Source organism: Bombina bombina, chromosome 1 (genome assembly GCF_027579735.1).
Source record: "Bombina bombina isolate aBomBom1 chromosome 1, aBomBom1.pri, whole genome shotgun sequence".
Lineage (NCBI taxonomy): Eukaryota > Metazoa > Chordata > Amphibia > Anura > Bombinatoridae > Bombina > Bombina bombina.
Genome location: NC_069499.1, coordinates 803435309 through 803454887, shown reverse-complemented (window position 1 = coordinate 803454887; position 19579 = coordinate 803435309). Strand labels below are relative to the sequence as shown.

General features: G+C 39.6%; 1 protein-coding gene across 2 annotated transcripts in view; it reads left to right on the top strand.

Annotated features, from left to right (window-relative positions):
* The window catches only part of SYTL4 (synaptotagmin like 4), a 222535-nt gene that overhangs the window by 96522 nt on the left and 106434 nt on the right, over positions 1–19579 (top strand). For both annotated transcript variants that reach the window (XM_053699378.1, XM_053699379.1), the window contains 3 exons: positions 7822–7982; positions 11195–11410; positions 13606–13715. In XM_053699378.1, the coding sequence (XP_053555353.1) occupies positions 7864–7982; positions 11195–11410; positions 13606–13715 (445 nt within the window). In that variant the 5' untranslated portion in view covers positions 7822–7863. The remainder of the gene's footprint in view (positions 1–7821; positions 7983–11194; positions 11411–13605; positions 13716–19579) is intronic.

Sequence of the window (19579 nt, the reverse complement as noted above, 5' to 3'; positions counted from 1 at the left end):
TAATGAATGAAGCCGTGGACTCTCCTCATATTAAGATGGAAAACATAAATTATGCTTACCTGATAATTTAATTTCCATCTGTATGAGGAGAGTTCACAGCCCCCGTCCGGTTCTCAGTTGGGCGGACCTTAATTTCTTTTGTTTTTCCTCTGGCACCATTTATAACCTGATATTTCTCCTACTGTTCCTTGTTCCTTTGGCAGAATGACTGGGGAATGAGGGAGGTATTTAAGCCTTTGGCTGGAGTGTCTTTGCCTCATCCTGGTGGCCAGGTTCTGTATTCCCACAAGTAATGAATGAAGCTGTGGACTCTCCTTATACAGATGGAAATGAAATGATCAGGTAAGCATAATTTATGTTTTCACAATAAAAAATGATGGGTGTACTGCACTGCACACAATATTAGTAAACTGAATACAGGCTAAATTAACCAAGGGACAGACTTAGGGCCTGATGATAAAAGATTCTCCTGATTGTAGAGGAGTTGTAGTGCAGACTTCACAGGGGTTGAACCTTCCAGCACTGCAAGATACTTGTCAAAGGGGTGTTCTTTGCATTTCTGTATGTGAAAAAGAGACAAGCCCAATGCAATTTAGCATGGCATGATATGAGAGTTTTGTTATACTTGTGCCATGTATTTTATATTACTTTACACTTCAGATTTGGTCCTTTCAGTATTATTACATTTAAGCTTTCCACTTTATATTTTAATACATTTAGAGTTAGGATCATACTTTGTATATTTCTATGTATCTTTTACAAATTACATTGCACATTGTATTTTCTCTATTACAAAATAAAACACAGCTTCATAAAGTAGGAGGGACAGGGGAGTTTCCTGGGCTGAACAGGGGTATGTCGGAAACTCTCTCTCTCACAATTCTTGTGAAATGCTGTATGCAGTTTACACAAGCTGGAATCACTGATTTATCTCCCCAGCTGTATGCAGGTGAAGTTTGCTCAAAATTCCCAATACACTTCTTTAACTGACAGAAACGTAATGTATACTTAACTACTGGCAAAAGCAAGTTAAATTGTTGTGAAAACATTTCAGTTTAATTTGTATTTGCTAAAAACTTAGTATTTATATCAGCCCCAAATGTTCTTCTGTTTTCTCTTGTAAGATGTATCGAGTCCACGGATTCATCCTTACTTGTGGGATATTCTCCTTCCCTACAGGAAGTGGCAAAGAGAGCACCCACAGCAGAGCTGTCTATATAACTCCTCCCTTAGCTCCACCCCCCAGTCATTCTCTTTGCCTACTCTAAGTACTAGGAAGGGCAGAGCGAGTGTGGTGACAAAAATGTTAGTTTTTTATTTCTCAAGCAAAAGTTTGTTATTTTAAATGGTACCGGTGTGTACTATTTACTCTTTGGCAGAAAAGGGATGAAGATTTCTGCAAGGAGGATGATGATCTTAGCACTTTGTAACTAAGATCCACTGCTGTTCTCACAAGGGCTGAAGAGTACAGGAAAACTTCAGTTGGGGGAGCGGTTTGCATGCTAAGCTGCATATGGCAATATTCCCATGAGGGAAGGGTAAGCTGTATTCAGACACTTGGATAGGAATTTCAGCTTGCATGAAGGGCTCATTAGTTACTGGTGACACTGTTAGGAAAAAACGTTTTTGTTTATTCAGTAAATGATGCAATTATAACGTTTTTTTGAAGGGACTAAAGGGGTCATTGTGGCTTGTTTTTGGGTTTTTTAACCCACATGGTTAATTAAGAGACACTCTGGTGTTTTTCTGATAGGCCTCAAAACATCGAGTGAGGTGGGAGGGGCCTATTTTCGCGCCTCAGTTGCGCAGTTTCTTTTCCTCAGAGACATCTAACTGCTTCTCCAGAGGTTCCTTCTGTGTTTGAGGACTGTAAAAGAAGTTTTTTCCCCCACAAATCGTTCTGAAGGGCAGGTAGGAGCCACAGCAGAGCTGTGGTAAGGTGCTGAAAGTCTTTTACCGGTTTTGACGTTTTTTCAATCCGGTTTTGCCATTAAGGGGTTAATTGTTTATTTGCATAGCTGTGCAAAGTTACTAAGGCTTTATGATGCTACTGTAAAAATTTCCTTAAGTTTACTGCTTTTTTACACTGTTTTGCAGAATTTGTGCAGCTTTTTTTCTCTTAAAGGCACAGTACCGTTTTAATTCTAAGTGTTATTTACTTTGATTACAGTGTTTTCCAAGCTTGCTTATTACATTACTATCCTGTCTAACATGTCTGACACTAAGGAAAATCCTTGTTCAATATGTTTGGAAGCCATTGTGGAACCCCCTCTTAGAATGTGTCCCAATTGTACTGATATGTCTATTAACTATAAAGAACATATATTAGCACTTAAAAATAGAGCAATAGATGATTCTCAGTCAGAAGTAAATGAGGGTTAGCCATTTAGCTCTCCCCAAGTGTCACAACTAGTAACGCCCGCACACGTGACGCCAAGTACCTCTAGTGCATCAAATTCTTTTACTTTACAAGACATGGCCACAGTTATGAATACAACCCTCACAGAGGTTTTATCTAAACTGCCTGGTTTACAAGGAAAGCGGGACAGCTCTGAGTTTAGGAAAAATGCTGAGCCGTCTGACGCTTTAGTAGCCATATCTGAAATGCCCTCACAATGCTCTGAAGTAGGGCTGAGGGATTTGTTATCTGAGGGAGAAATTTCTGATTTAGGAAAAACGCTTCCTCAGACAGATTCTGATATGACAGCCTTTAAATTTTAAGCTTGAACACCTCCACTTATTGCTCAGGGAGGTATTAGCGACTCTAGATGATTGTGACCCTATAGTGGTTCCAGAGAAATTGTGTAAAATGGATAAATACTTAGAGGTTCCTGTTTACACGGATGTTTTTCCAGTCCCTAAGAGGATTGTGAATATTATTACTAAGGAGTGGGATAGACCAGGTATTCCGTTCACTCCCCCTCCTGTTTTTAAGAAAATGTTTCCCATATCGAACACCATGCGGGACTCGTGGCAGACAGTTCCTAAGGTGGAGGGAGCTATTTCTACTCTGTCTAAGCGTACAATTATACCTATCGAAGACAGTTGTGCTTTCAAAAATCCTATGGATAAAAAATTAGAGGGTCTCCTGAAGAAAATTTTTGTTCATCAGGATTTTTCTCTCCAACCTATTGCGTGCATTGTTCCTGTAACTACTGCAGCTGCTTTCTGGTTTGAGGCTCTAGAAGAGGCTCTTCATATGGAGACTCTATTAGAGGAGATTATGGACAGAATTAAGGTCCTTAAGTTGGCTAATTCTTTTATTACAGATGCTGCATTTCAACTGGCTAAATTAGCGGCAAATAATTTAGGTTTTGCCATTTTAGCACGCAGGGCATTGTGGCTTAAGTCCTGGTCTGCTGATGTGTCATCTAAATCTAAACTTTTGAACATCCCTTTCAAAGGAAAGACCCTATTCGGGCCTGAACTGAAAGAGATTATTTCAGACATCACTGGAGGGAAAGGTCATGCCCTCCCTCAGGATAGATCAAATAAGATGAGGACCAAACAAAATAATTTTCGTTCCTTTCGGAACTTTAAGAGTGGTCCCGGTTCAGCTTCCTCTGCTGCAAAGCAAGAGGGGAATTTTGCCCAATCCAAGTCAGTCTGGAGACCTAACCAGGCTTGGAACAAGGGTAAACAGAGGCAGCTGCAGGCTTCTTGGCCTAAGACAGCATGAAGGGGTAGCCCCCGATCCGGGACTGGGTCTAGTAGGGGGCAGACTCTCTCTCTTCGCTCAGGCTTGGGCAAGAGATGTTCACGATCCCTGGGCTTTAGAAATTGTGTCCCAGGGATATCTTCTGGAATTCAAAGACTCCCTTCCAAGGGGGCGATTTCACATTTCTCGATTGTCTGTAAACCAGACAAAGAGAGAGGCGTTCTTACGCTGTGTAGAAGACCTACATACCATGGGGGTGATCCGCCCAGTCCCAAAAGAGGAACAGGGGCTAGGGTTTTACTCAAACCTGTTTGTGGTTAGCAAAAAAGAGGGAACTTTCAGACCAATCTTGGATCTCAAAATTCTAAACAAGTTCCTCAAAGTTCCATCATTCAAGATGGAGACTATTCGGACTATTCTACCTCTGATCCAGGAGGGTCAATATATGACTACCGTGGACTTAAAGGATGCGTATCTACACATCCCTATTCACAGAAATCATCATCAATTTCTCAGATTCGCCTTTCTAAACAGGCATTACCAATTTTTGGCCCTTCCCTTCGGGTTGGCCACGGCTCCCAGAATTTTCACAAAGGTGCTAGGGTCCCTTCTGGCGGTTCTACGGCCACGGGGCATAGCAGTGGCGCCTTATCTAGACGACATCTTAATTCAGGCATCGACTTTCCAGCTAGCCAAGTCTCACACGGACATCGTGTTGGCTTTTCTGAGATCTCACGGGTGTAAGGTGAACATAAAAAAAGAGTTCTCTCTTCCCTCTTACAAGAGTTTCCTTTCTAGGGACTCTGATAGATTCGGTAGAAATGAAAATATTTCTGACGGAGGTCAGAAAATCAAAACTCTTAACCACTTGCCGAGCTGAACAGTAATATCAGGCCCTGTGAAGTCTGTATTCTAAATTCTCTCCAAACTAGAGAATCTTTGCTTATCGGGCCCATAGAAAATAAAGAAGCTTTCTGGGAAACTGAAGCTGTCAGTTTTATTTTAAATAGAAGAAATATAAAGTGCAATGTTATTTGTAAAAGATATACATAAATATACAAAGTATAATCCTAATTTGTTAAAGTTCAACAGAAACTATGAAGGCATGATCAGAATTTGTAAAATCGCAATCCTAAATACACTGCTGTATACAAAATAAAATAAAAATAGAAATGGCGAAAGTTTAAACTTTATCCAAAGTCTAAATTAATATAAAATACAAAGCACAAAGTGCAAATGCAGCAAAGCTCTTATGTCATTCAGCTATATTGCAATGGGCTTGTCTCTCCTTCACATACAGAAATGCAGGGAACACTAATTACATGGCGAAGTATAGCAAAATCTGCTTTTTTAGAATTTTACTAGGGATCTTGCAGTGCCATGGGAACAGTCCCATATTTTGCTTCCTGTTCTTGCCTTTTGGGGGCCTGATGATATTAACATCTCTACTAAGACGAGAGGACCATTTTATATCCTCTCATCTTAGGGGAGATGTTTATATCAGGCCCCCAAAAGGCAAGGACAGGAAGCAAAAATATGGGACTTTTCCGGGAAAACGGGAGAGATGGCAACTATGCATATCAATGTATATTACAATTTAATTTTATGGAACAAAGAATAGGTTTATTGGCTTCAGGTGAAAAGGATGTGCTATTTTTATATTTACTTAGGCAACAATAACTATTCAAATTCATTCTTTTTTTATAACCAACATAACCTTTAGCCTAGAGAGCCCTTATTAAAATCACATCTGGGTTGTGTATTTTCTGGTTTTCTCCCACAGTCTACTAGAACCGTCTCCCAGAACTTTGAGGGTATATACTTATCTATGTATAGCTCTCCTTTTCCTGCTTCAGTTAGTTCAGTTTTCACCCATGGTTAACTAGTCTGCTTTAGTTTTGTTCATGTTAACAACAACAAAAAAGTTTCAGTGAGATTGTTCTTTACAGTAATAGCTGCCTATGATAACAGATCTTAAAGGTTAAAGTGGCCATAAAGCCCCAGCATACTATTGCAATGCAAAGTGCGTAAATAAAAAAAAAAAGCTGTAGAATTTTTTTTAAACTATGTTGGCAATATGTGCATGTACCTGGAGGGCATGAATGGGTGCTGATTGGTTGGTATGCCCTGTGCATAGCACATTAAGCACACTTACCTGTCAGTACACGTGTTAGTGCAGAATGCATATGGATATGGTGCAGATTTAATTATTATTTTTTTATCGTTCGATTACAGCAACTACTTCTCTTTAATCATAGTCTAAATATTAATGGCCCTCAGATTTATTTTTATTCTTATATCTGCAATGAAAAATGCACTTATCTTTTCCCGGACTATAATAGCAAGCCTAAGGTTGATAAGTTATAGATGCAAGCACCCAATTGTTCATAGAAACTATGAACTAAGGGCTTGGAAATCCTCTTGTAAGTCTTTTTCAAAAAAGCTCCAAAAAGCATGAAGCAAGAAGATATGATGGTCAAGCCATCCATTTCTTCATAGTCTCGCACTTTGAAGCAGTTTTCTTTTTTCTTTTAAAGGAAACCTGGGCTTGTACGTTTCAGATTATTGAGAAAACAGTATTATGTTCCCAAGAATGGAAATCTAGATAATTTCATCTACAAGGTTATTTGTATCTGACGTTACCGCATTTGGCCAAATGGGACAAGTCCAGGTAACACGTCAAGGTCCCTTCCAAAAACCTGGGACCCTAAAAAAGCCACCCCTATCTGGGGTTAACTGCCTGTAACTCTGGGGACAGCACAGCTTCTGTGAGTGTCAGTCAGCACCCAGGGCTGACCATGTTGCAGGGTCATGGGATGTGTACTCGGTCCGGTCTGAGAGTGCAGTCCCCTTCCGTGTATTGTATATGACTGGGGTGATTACATAAGCCTATGCACCCTTCACTTGTTCCCAGTTTGTTGGATTGAGAGCTTGCATTGAGTGGCTGTTTTAGGGTCCCAGGTTTTTAGAAAGGACCTTGACGTGGTACCTGGGCTTGTCCCATTTGGCCAAATGCGGTAACTAACCCTTCCATTTTTGCTTTTAATGTTAGCTGAAAGCTTGCAAGTGAGTGCTGGACGTTCTCTGTGTGTTGTGTGTGTGTGTGTATGTATATGTGTATATATATATATATGTATGTATGTATATGTATGTGTGTGTATATGTGTATATGTGTATATATATATATATATATTATCCCTCACCTTGCTATAAATTCCTCGAAATCAAAAATATGTAGTAATCTGAATTAACTCATATATAGAGCATGTACATTCATGTAGTAAGAAAATATCCTTCAATACTTATCTAGCTAGCACAACTTAAAATATAGAATCCAAGCCTCCTAACACCGTACTAATATAGCAATGATATATACAAAGTATAATGATTTATACAATAATCGCCAGTCGAGTGACATTAGCTATAGGTCATTAAGGTAGCTTGGTAAACTTCTATCTTACAATGAAGAGATAGGCAGCAGGTTGGTATTGAAAAATGATAAACTAAATTATACAAACAATAGCATATTAAATAAAATGTACTCAAATAATGCAAAATAAAGAACTAACCAACACAACATTCATAACTACACAACAGAATAAGTCATGGTCCCTTCCCCTTCCATCAATTTATATGTATATTTAAGAACAAATGTTTTAATAATAGAAATCAGTTTGGCAGTTGCAAACAGTAATCCGGCAGGGAAAAGGTTAATACAGCATTTTTGTCTAAACATTGAAAGAGTGTATTTGTTTTTATCCAATCACCGTTAACACTGTCTCTTAAATGGTTAGCACTGATGCACTCAATCAAGCTATGATTACGGCACCCAGCCGAAACATGTCAGCTTGAGTGCACAGTGCTCAATGTTCTACTGTTGTACTGGACCCCTCCAGGAATTTTAATGGATTTCTAATAAAGACTTTTTATTTTTCCACACTGACCTGAGGATCGAGTTTTCTCTATTCTCCGTGTGTGTGTGTGTATATATATATATATATATAAGTATTAATATAGTTTTATTGTGTTTTATGTACATGGCCAAAGTAGGGAAGAGGTTAAATTAACGAATTTTTTTAAGAACCAAGCTCTTGTTTCTATAGTAATAGAAACACAAAGATTGGCAAATCCTATTATTGGTAATGTTATTTTCTTTTTAATAGGACATTTCACATGAAGTTGTAGGAAAAATTCCTAGGGGTGCAATGACGCAAAATGCAGAACTTGTTAACCTGTCTTTCCTGTCGGAAACTGAGAGACAATTCATCTTGCAAGTACTGCAGAGAGATGAGGAGCTTCGGAAGGCAGAAGAGCGGCGCATCAGGTGATAGCATGGGGATTTTTACAGTTGTATAATGAGAATAGTATGAAACATTGTCATTAACCTATTCTGTTTTGCTGATATATTCAGGATTTTATGTTTTTTTTTAATGATCCTTGTAAATAATTCAATCTTGTTTCTGAAAGTAAATAGTGGGAGCAGGTTTCATGCTATTCATTTTTATTTTCATTTTTTTTATTTTTCTCCAACATAGGTGTGTCCGGTCCACGGCGTCATCCTTACTTGTGGGATATTCTCTTCCCCAACAGGAAATGGCAAAGAGCCCAGCAAAGCTGGTCACATGATCCCTCCTAGGCTCCGCCTACCCCAGTCATTCTCTTTGCCGTTGTACAGGCAACATCTCCACGGAGATGGCTTAGAGTTTTTTAGTTTGGATTAAAAGCATCATCAGATTGGCTTACGAGACTGCCGGACGGCAGCCTCCCGAAAGAATCACAGCTCATTCCACTAGGGCTGTGGCTTCCACATGGGCCTTCAAGAACGAGGCTTCTGTTGATCAGATATGTAGGGCAGCGACTTGGTCTTCACTGCACACTTTTACCAAATTTTACAAGTTTGATACTTTTGCTTCTTCTGAGGCTATTTTTGGGAGAAAGGTTTTGCAAGCCGTGGTGCCTTCCATCTAGGTGACCTGATTTGCTCCCTCCCATCATCCGTGTCCTAAAGCTTTGGTATTGGTTCCCACAAGTAAGGATGACGCCGTGGACCGGACACACCTATGTTGGAGAAAACAGAATTTATGTTTACCTGATAAATTACTTTCTCCAACGGTGTGTCCGGTCCACGGCCCGCCCTGGTTTTTTAATCAGGTCTGATAATTTATTTTCTTTAACTACAGTCACCACGGTATCATATGGTTTCTCCTATGCAAATATTCCTCCTTAACGTCGGTCGAATGACTGGGGTAGGCGGAGCCTAGGAGGGATCATGTGACCAGCTTTGCTGGGCTCTTTGCCATTTCCTGTTGGGGAAGAGAATATCCCACAAGTAAGGATGACGCCGTGGACCGGACACACCGTTGGAGAAAGTAATTTATCAGGTAAACATAAATTCTGTTTTTTTATTTTTTTTACTTAAAGGGCCATACCCAAATGTTGAAAAAATTGAAAGTGCTGCAGCATAGCTGTAAAAAGCTGACTATAAAATATCACATGAACATCTCTATGTAAAAAATAAAGATATATTACCTCAAAATGTCCTAAGTATTCACACCCCATTGTAAAGGACTTTAAGCGGCAAATCGTTATGTCTGTCCTGGGACAGGCATGGGAGTGAGCTTCGTGCACACTCATGTTATTTGCCTATTCAGTTTAAAGAAGTTTACTATGAAATCTCATGAGAGCACAGTAAGAGTTCATGACCTCAGCACTGCTGATGCTGATTGGCTGCTGTTCATTTCTTATTTTTTTATTTATTTATTTTTACCTGCAGCTAGACAGCAGCTGAAGTATAACATTTTACACAGAACTTACTCTGGTGAGCTGAGGAAATTGTGAGGTAAAATATCTTCCTTTTTTTACATAGATATACTCGGGTGATATTTTCCTGTCAGCTTTTTACTATTTTACTGCATCACTTTCAAGTGATTTAGCATATGAGTATTATGTCCCTTTAAGATTAGTTGAAGTGTGCTTAGAGCACAGTGTGTGTTTACAGAATAAGTATAACAAATATAGCTCAGCACCATATGTGTACTCACTCTACATATGTCACCCAGGGGCGTATTTAGGTTTTGTGCTGCCCTAGGCACTCAAAATTCTGCTGCCCCCCCACCCCACCCCAGGTTTAAGGCCTTGTTTTAGACATAAGATTTTTGGGGCAGGGTGTAAAAAATTTAAAAAAATGTCTTTTTAAGTAGATGTTCACCAGGGCTTGCATTCACTCTGGTCACTCACACACACACACATATATATATATATATATATATATATATATATATATATATATATATATATATATATATATATATATATATATATATTATATGTATATGTATAAAAAGACATTATTTTGCAAGTCAGATGATTAAAGTGTTTATATCAGAAAAAAATATCCTTCACTGTATGATAGTTTTTCAGTAGGTAGTTGTTTAACCTTAAACATCTTCTTTGGTGATTGACAGTTATTTAAGCAAAATATCTGCTTGGATAAATATGTAATGAATATACAAACTGGCCTTTAAAAGTACTTAAAAAATACAACAGTAGTTATGATAGGTTTAGGAATTGTATCCTAAGGGATAAAGTCACATGATACAATCATAATAAAGTATATACTTGTATTGTTTCTGAATGTATTAAATGCATACAACATATTTTCAGTTGTGTTTTAAGTCACATAGTTGTATAGATTCAGCAATAAATACTTATTCTTTGCATGTATGACAGATAGACAAACAGTAAATGTACAAGTATTTAGTGACTAATCCGTTTAAGTATTTTAATGATGTATTGAAGGGAGAAAGGCATATGTTGTTTCACAGTGGTCACGGTGTAGTGCACACTGCACTGTGTAGTCTGTGTGAGTCTCAATCACAAGGTGGAGCCAGGAAGAATACCGCATTCCCTCTCAGTCCAGGCCAGGCTGCACAAGTGAGCTCCGCCTCCACTGTCACCACGTCATGCGCACCCACATACAATCCCATAGGATAGCAATAGCCGGGCCAGCCATTTAAGTCATTAGTAATTGGTTGATTTAGCCACCCGGCCCTGAGTTCAGTAGAGTGGCCCTAGGGACTCAAAATTCTGCTGCCCCTTAAAAATCTGCTGCCCTAGGCACCGGCCTTGTTGGCCTATGCTATAATACGCCCCTGATGTCACCATATATGTAGAGTCAGTACACATATTGTTTGTTAATAGTTATATTTTTTTGTGCATGTTGATAGGTGGATTTAGCCTTTGAAGGTAGGACAGGTGTACCAATGAACCTTGCACAATTACGGGTGTGTGAGTCCGAAACGTCACATTTTTTACTTGTCTGTATGCTTTAGTAAATGTTTGCATATATAGTGCTGTGGACTTAAAGAATAATTAACGTCATTGGGTTGACAAGGCAAACTTTATTGGTCTTTAACAAAACTGCTTCTTTATTTACAGCGGCAGTTATGTCGTGTAGTCCTAACATGAGCAGTGTACATAATTTAAGGTGAGTTATTTGAACAGCTAACATTTCTGTTCCCTTGTTAAAAATTAAAGGAGGCTGAAAAACGAACTTCTTGAAATACGGAGGAAAGGAGCAAAGAGGGGGAGCCAGCGCTACAGTGACCGGACCTGTGCACGTTGTCAGCAGAATGTAGGACGAGTAATTCCCAAAGCCAACACTTGTCAAAGCTGCAACCATTTGGTGTGTAGAGATTGCAGATTGGAGTCGGCTAATGGAAGCTGGAAATGCAAAGTCTGCTTAAAAGAAGCGTAAGTTCAGTTCTTCTAATTCCATCATTTTCCATTTAATTTTCCATTTCTTTTTCAAGTTGTATTTATGGAGTCAAATAATTTGAGAGCATCTTCAATCTTTTCAGTACAGTGTATTTTGTATATGGATATATAGATGAAAGCTATATGATTGCATATAGCAGAATAAGAAGTATACTGTCTTGTGCTGGATGACAAACATATGATAACAGAATGATGTGACATTTCGGCTAGTAGATCAGGACTGTGCTTGCCTTATTATTTAAAATATGTTTTTCCAAATGCTCTAACTACAATGTGCAAACCCCCAGTCTGAAGTCCATGGGTGGAAAGCCAGCCTTAAATAAAACTCTCTCCTTGCTTCAGTTTATACCTTTTATCCCAGGTAGTAATCTAGCTTTTCTGGTATAGTTTTTTTTTTTATTGTGTGAAATTTCCTGGAAAACTACAGCATTGATTGCAATATAGTGCCTGTTTGTCCAATTAAAAATTGATATATTTCTTCTGGCTGTACTACTTTATTGGCTATATTAGTTTCCCAATATTTTGTCTCATGTTAATTTTTTTTTTTTTTAACCAAACCCTAAAATTGATGATATTTTATACCTTGTTTCTGAAGGATAAATGTTTCTTAGATAAAATAGCTTTTACTTTTCTGAGGTCCCTATAAACTAATAACAGATGTTAAACATATTGCAAAGACCTATAAAAACTTGCCCTGTATTAGTCTATAGGATCTAATTTTATTTGTCTGCAAATTCCTCCCTTTGAACCTATGCATAAAATGTATTTAAAGGTTTTAACTGTTAAGACTATTCTAATGGTGGCTTTGTCTACAGCTAGTCACATTTCTGAGGTGATCTCCCTCTTCATTTCTATCAAATGTGGGGGGTAGGTTTCCTTGGAATAATATGGTTCATGCATTCTGTCCTAATGCTAGAAACAAACAAGAACCCCTTCTACAAAATTCTGATGTCCACTAGAGTTCTCAAAACATGTTGGAAAAACAATAAGGAAAGCAAGATTTTGTAATTAATTATTTATTTATTTGTCCTCTATCATGTCCAGAAAGCTTCCAAATCTTTTTTTTCTAGCCAAGTAGACTTGGCTTGTGAAAAAACAACTTATTTTATGATTTGTGCTTATTCTACTAGTGCAGTTGTAGTTTCCTGGGCCTGACATTGTGAAACCGTTCTAAAAGGGTATCAAATAGTCTTCCAGTGTACATTTTGGTCAAACTTTTTTTTACCCTCCCTTTTCTCCACATAGTTTCTTACTCTGTGTACAGACTCATGTAGGAAGCCGAGATTTAGGTTTAGATCTGGAGGGTCCCGCCCTTTCAGACTTCTGCCTACTCCATGGGATATGTACACACCAGAACTTATGAGGTTTTACTATTATGGTAAAGTAATTTATTTATTGCTGTAGTAGAAATCTGTTTTTTTCAATCATTGATTTAGTGTCCTTGTTCCTTAAAGTGATGGAAAAAACAGCTTGTTTCATAATTTTAAATAAAATCATTAATCTAGGGGGACACATTGCCAGGTCACCTTTTTTAAATGCAGTGTTTTGCCCCCAGCCGCCTCATGCTAAATCTGTTTTTCTTTCCAGTAATTAATTGGTGGGTGGTACAGCCAATAGAAAGCGCACCTGCCTCTGTATTTTCCTATTTGCAGATAGCAGAAGTGAGAGAGCGAGCTGCTATAGAAATACATAGGGTCGGTGGTGTGCTTGCTAATGGCTGTACCACCCATCTGTGGTGGCGGCCTATTGGGTCATCTAGAATAATGATTTTATGTTCAGATTATGCAAATATTATTTTTAAAGTTTACCAGCACTTTACGCTAAATTATTGAGGTTATACATTTCCAACATTATGGTTTTTAGTCAACGTTGAGGTGCTTTGATAAATTAAGGGTATAATATGAATTTCTAAATACTCCACTGATGCAATACAATGAGATAAAAAAATACTGTAAACTAAGAACTGTTCATATTACATAATGTGTATCAATAAACTTTATTCTCAAAGAAAGATATGAGCAATTTCACATTCAGCCCTAATTATGTAACAAAACTCTCTGATGGCTGCAGCAATCTAGGGTGACCCAAAACCCTGGGGACTAGATGTCATCTTACAACTTTCTACTGACTAGTTCCGATCACCATAATCATATGTTTTAAAATGTTTCAAGGGAGCTGAAGAAGACAACAGGAGACTGGTTTTATGATCAAAGAGTAAACCGATTTGCTAACCGACTTGGAAGTGATTTAGTGAGGCTTTCTCTCAGACGCAAACCGCCAGGTAAGGGGGCTGGTAGAGGAAGATAAAAAAATTCAAAGTGCACATATTTAAAGAGGCATTAAACACCAACTACAATTAAAAGCCTAGTATTGAGGATATTCCCTCTTCTGTCTAGTCATGCGTGCTGCCATGTTGAAATCTAGATTTCATTACATTCCAGTGCTGACATGTAGCAATTCTTCTTCAGATACCTTAAATCTAACCTAGGTTCCATAATGGCAGCACCCATGATTAGAAGTAAGTGCATAAAATGTGTTTAGTATCCTTTTTAAGATTAAAGTTCTTAAAGTTCACATATATGTTATGTTAAGTGTAATTTAGTGATTCACTGATGAGTCACTTTTAGTGTGACTATTGCTTTAGGCAGACAGTTACAGATGAAGAACACAGGTATTTCTCTTGTTAAGTGTATCCAGTCCACGGATCATCCATTACTTATGGGATATTAACTCCTCCCCAACAGGAAGTGCAAGAGGATTCACCCAGCAGAGCTGCTATATAGCTCCTCCCCTAACTGCCATTACCAGTCATTCTCTTGCACCCAACGAATAGATAGGATGTGTGAGAGGACTGTGGTGATTATACTTAGTTTCATACCTTCAATCAAAAGTTTGTTATTTTATAATAGCACCGGAGTGTGTTATTCCTTCTCTGGTAGAATTTGAAGAAGAATCTACTTGAGTTTTTCTATGATTTTAGCCGGAGTAGTTAAGATCATATTGCTGTTTCTCGGCCATCTGAGGAGAGGTAAACTTCAGATCAGGGGACAGCGGGCAGATTAATCTGCAAAGAGGTATGTAGCAGCTTATTATTTTCTGACAATGGAATTGATGAGAATATTCTGCCATACCGATATAATGTAAACTCAGCCTTAAATGCAGTAGCAGCAACTGGTATCAGGCTGTCATGTATGTATATTTTACACTTCAGTATTCTGGGGAATGGCACTTCACTGGAATTATACTGTATGCATAAAACTTTAGCCTAATTTGCAGGGACTAGCAACAGGCTTTTTAATAACACTCAATTTATTAATGTTAAACGTTTTTTGCTGGCATGTAAAATCGTTTAATTTTCTGAGGTACTGGGTGAAAAAATGTTTTGGGCACTATTTTTTTCCACTTGGCAGTCGTTTTATTTAATTTATGACAGTTTACTGATCTCTCTCACTGTTATGTGTGAGGGGGAGATTCAGTCAGAAGTTTATTGTCTTCCCTGCATGATCCGGTTCATCTCTACAGAACACAGGGGTCTTCAAAACTTGTTTTGAGGGAGGTAATCACTCACAGCAGAGCTGTGAGATTGTAGTTGACTGTGAAAAAAAAAACGTTTATTTCTGTATTATTATTTTTTTCTGCTATCAGGGTTAGTTATCCTTTGCTAATGGGAGCAATCCTTTGCTAAAATTGTGTTTTTTACAAAGATTTGATGCTATAACTTTTCAGTTTATTAATTTTCAACTGTCATAACTTTTTCTGTGCTTCTTATAGGCACAGTACGTTTTCATATTATAGTAAATTACTTGAAAAGTATTTCCAAGTTGCTAGTTTATTTGCTAGTGTGTTAAACATGTCTGATTCAGAGGAAGATATCTGTGCTATATGTGCTAAAGCCAAAGTGGAGCCCAATAGAAATTTATGTACTAACTGTATTGATGCTACTTTAAATAAAAGTCAATCTGTACAAATTGAACATATTTCACCAAACAACGAGGGGAGAGTTATGCCGACTAACTCGCCTCACGTGTCAGTACCTGCATCTCCCGCTCGGGAGGTGCGTGATATTGTAGCGCCGAGTACATCTGGGCGGCCAATACAAATCACATTACAGGATATGGCTACTGTTATGACTGAAGTTTTGGCTAAATTACCAGAACTAAGAGGTAAGCGTGATCACTCTGGGGTGAGAACAGAGTGCGCTGATAATATTAGGGCCATGTCAGACACTGCGTCAAAATTTGCAGAACATGAGGACGGAGAGCTTCATTCTGCGAGTGACGGTTCTGATCCAAACAAACTGGATTCAGATATTTCAAATTTTAAATTTAAGCTGGAAAACCTCTGTGTATTACTAGGGGAGGTGTTAGCGGCTCTGAATGATTGTAACACAGTTGCAATACCAGAGAAAATGTGTAGGTTGGATAAATATTTTGCGGTACCGGCGAGTACTGACGTTTTTCCTATACCTAAGAGACTTACTGAAATTGTTACTAAGGAGTGGGATAGACCCGGTGTGCCGTTCTCACCCCCTCCGATATTTAGAAAGATGTTTCCAATAGACGCCACCACACGGGACTTATGGCAAACGGTCCCTAAGGTGGAGGGAGCAGTTTCTACTTTAGCTAAGCGTACCACTATCCCGGTGGAGGATAGCTGTGCCTTTTCAGATCCAATGGATAAAAAGTTAGAGGGTTACCTTAAGAAAATGTTTGTTCAACAAGGTTTTATATTGCAACCTCTTGCATGCATTGCGCCTGTCACGGCTGCAGCAGCATTTTGGTTTGAGTCTCTGGAAGAGACACTTGAATCAGCTCCATTAGATGAGATTACACACAAGCTTAAAGCCCTTAAGTTAGCTAACTCATTTATTTCAGATGCCGTAGTACATTTAACTAAACTTACGGCTAAGAATTCTGGATTCGCCATTCAGGCACGCAGAGCACTGTGGCTAAAATCCTGGTCAGCTGACGTTACTTCTAAATCTAAATTGCTTAATATACCTTTCAAAGGGCAGACCTTATTCGGGCCCGGGTTGAAAGAAATTATCGCTGACATTACAGGAGGTAAAGGCCATGCCCTGCCTCAAGACAGAGCCAAACCTAAGGCTAGACAGTCTAATTTTCGTTCCTTTCGTAATTTCAAAGCAGGAGCAGCATCAACTTCCTCTGCACCAAAACAGGAAGGAGCTGTTGCTCGCTACAGACAAGGCTGGAGACCTAACCAGTCCTGGAACGAGGGTAAGCAGGCCAGGAAACCTGCTGCTGCCCCTAAGACAGCATGAATCGAGGGCCCCCGATCCGGGAACGGATCTAGTGGGGGGCAGACTTTCTCTCTTCGCCCAGGCTTGGGCAAGAGATGTCCAGGATCCCTGGGCGTTAGAGATCATATCTCAGGGATACCTTCTAGACTTCAAATTCTCTCCCCCAAGAGGGAGATTTCATCTGTCAAGGTTGTCAACAAACCAAATAAAGAAAGAGGCGTTTCTACGCTGCGTACAAGATCTTTTATTAATGGGAGTGATCCATCCGGTTCCGCGGTCGGAACAAGGACAAGGGTTTTACTCAAATCTGTTTGTGGTTCCCAAAAAAAGAGGGAACTTTCAGGCCAATCTTGGATTTAAAGATCCTAAACAAATTCCTAAGAGTTCCATCGTTCAAAATGGAAACTATTCGGACAATTTTACCCATGATCCAAAAGGGTCAGTACATGACCACAGTGGATTTAAAGGATGCTTACCTTCACATACCGATTCACAAAGATCATTACCGGTATCTAAGGTTTGCCTTTCTAGACAGGCATTACCAGTTTGTAGCTCTTCCATTCGGATTGGCTACGGCTCCGAGAATCTTCACAAAGGTTCTGGGTGCTCTTCTGGCGGTACTAAGACCGCGAGGAATTGCGGTAGCTCCGTACCTAGACGACATTCTGATACAAGCTTCAAGCTTTCAAACTGCCAAGTCTCATACAGAGTTAGTACTGGCATTTCTAAGGTCGCATGGATGGAAGGTGAACGAAAAGAAGAGTTCTCTCTTTCCACTCACAAGAGTTCCCTTCTTGGGGACTCTTATAGATTCTGTAGAAATGAAGATTTACCTGACAGAAGACAGGTTAACAAAGCTTCAAAATGCATGCCGTGTCCTTCATTCCATTCAACACCCGTCAGTAGCTCAATGCATGGAGGTGATCGGCTTAATGGTAGCAGCAATGGACATAGTACCCTTTGCACGCCTACATCTCAGACCGCTGCAATTGTGCATGCTAAGTCAGTGGAATGGGGATTACTCAGACTTGTGCCCTACTCTGAATCAGGATCAAGAGACCAGAAATTCTCTTCTATGGTGGCTTTCTCGGCCACATCTGTCCAGGGGGATGCCATTCAGCAGGCCGGACTGGACAATTGTAACAACAGACGCCAGACTACTAGGTTGGGGCGCTGTCTGGAATTCTCTGAAGGCTCAGGGACAATGGAATCAGGAGGAGAGTCTCCTACCAATAAACATTCTGGAATTGAGAGCAGTTCTCAATGCCCTTCTGGCTTGGCCCCAGTTGACAACTCGGGGGTTCATCAGGTTTCAGTCGGACAACATCACGACTGTAGCTTACATCAACCATCAGGGAGGGACAAGAAGCTCCCTAGCAATGATGGAAGTATCAAAGATAATTCGCTGGGCAGAGTCTCACTCTTGCCACCTGTCAGCAATCCACATCCCGGGAGTGGAGAACTGGGAGGCGGATTTCTTAAGTCGTCAGACTTTTCATCCGGGGGAGTGGGAACTTCATCCGGAGGTCTTTGCCCAAATACTTCGACGTTGGGGCAAACCAGAGATAGATCTCATGGCGTCTCGACAGAACGTCAAGCTTCCTCGTTACGGGTCCAGATCCAGGGATCCGGGAGCGGTTCTGATAGATGCTTTGACAGCACCTTGGACCTTCGGGATGGCTTATGTGTTTCCACCCTTCCCGATGCTTCCTCGATTGATTGCCAGAATCAAACAGGAGAGAGCATCAGTTATTCTAATAGCGCCTGCATGGCCACGCAGGACTTGGTATGCAGATCTAGTGGACATGTCATCCTGTCCACCTTGGTCGCTACCTCTGAAACAGGACCTTCTTATCCAGGGTCCCTTCAAACATCAAAATCTAATTTCTCTGAAGCTGACTTTGAACGCTTGATTTTATCAAAACGTGGTTTTTCTGAGTCAGTTATTGATACCTTAATACAGGCTAGGAAGCCTGTTACCAGAAAGATTTACCATAAGATATGGCGCAAATACTTATATTGGTGCGAATCCAAGAGTTACTCATGGAGTAAGGTTAGGATTCCGAGGATATTGTCTTTTCTACAAGAAGGTTTAGAAAAGGGTTTATCCGCTAGTTCCTTAAAGGGACAGATTTCAGCTCTGTCCATTCTTTTACACAAACGTCTGTCAGAAGTTCCGGACGTTCAAGCTTTTTGTCAGGCTTTAGCTAGGATCAAGCCTGTGTTTAAAACTGTTGCTCCACCATGGAGTTTGAACTTAGTTCTTAATGTTTTACAGGGGGTTCCGTTTGAACCCCTTCATTCCATTGATATCAAGTTGTTATCTTGGAAAGTTCTGTTTTTAATGGCGATTTCCTCGGCTCGAAGAGTCTCTGAGTTATCTGCCTTACATTGTGATTCTCCTTATCTGATTTTTCATTCAGACAAGGTAGTTCTGCATACTAAACCATACTAAACCTGGGTTCCTACCTAAGGTGGTCACTAACAGGAATATCAATCAAGAGATTGTGGTTCCATCTTTGTGTCCTAATCCTACTTCGAAAAAGGAACGTCTGCTACACAATCTAGATGTAGTCCGTGCCCTGAAATTTTATCTACAGGCAACTAAGGATTTTCGACAAACGTCTTTCCTGTTTGTCGTTTATTCTGGTCAGAGGAGAGGTCAAAAAGCTTCGGCTACCTCTCTCTCCTTTTGGCTTCGTAGCATAATACGGTTAGCCTATGAGACTGCTGGACAGCAGCCTCCTGAAAGAATTACAGCACATTCTACTAGAGCTGTGGCTTCCACTTGGGCCTTTAAGAATGAGGCTTCTGTTGAACAGATTTGCAAGGCTGCAACTTGGTCTTCTCTTCATACTTTTTCCAAATTTTACAAATTTGACACT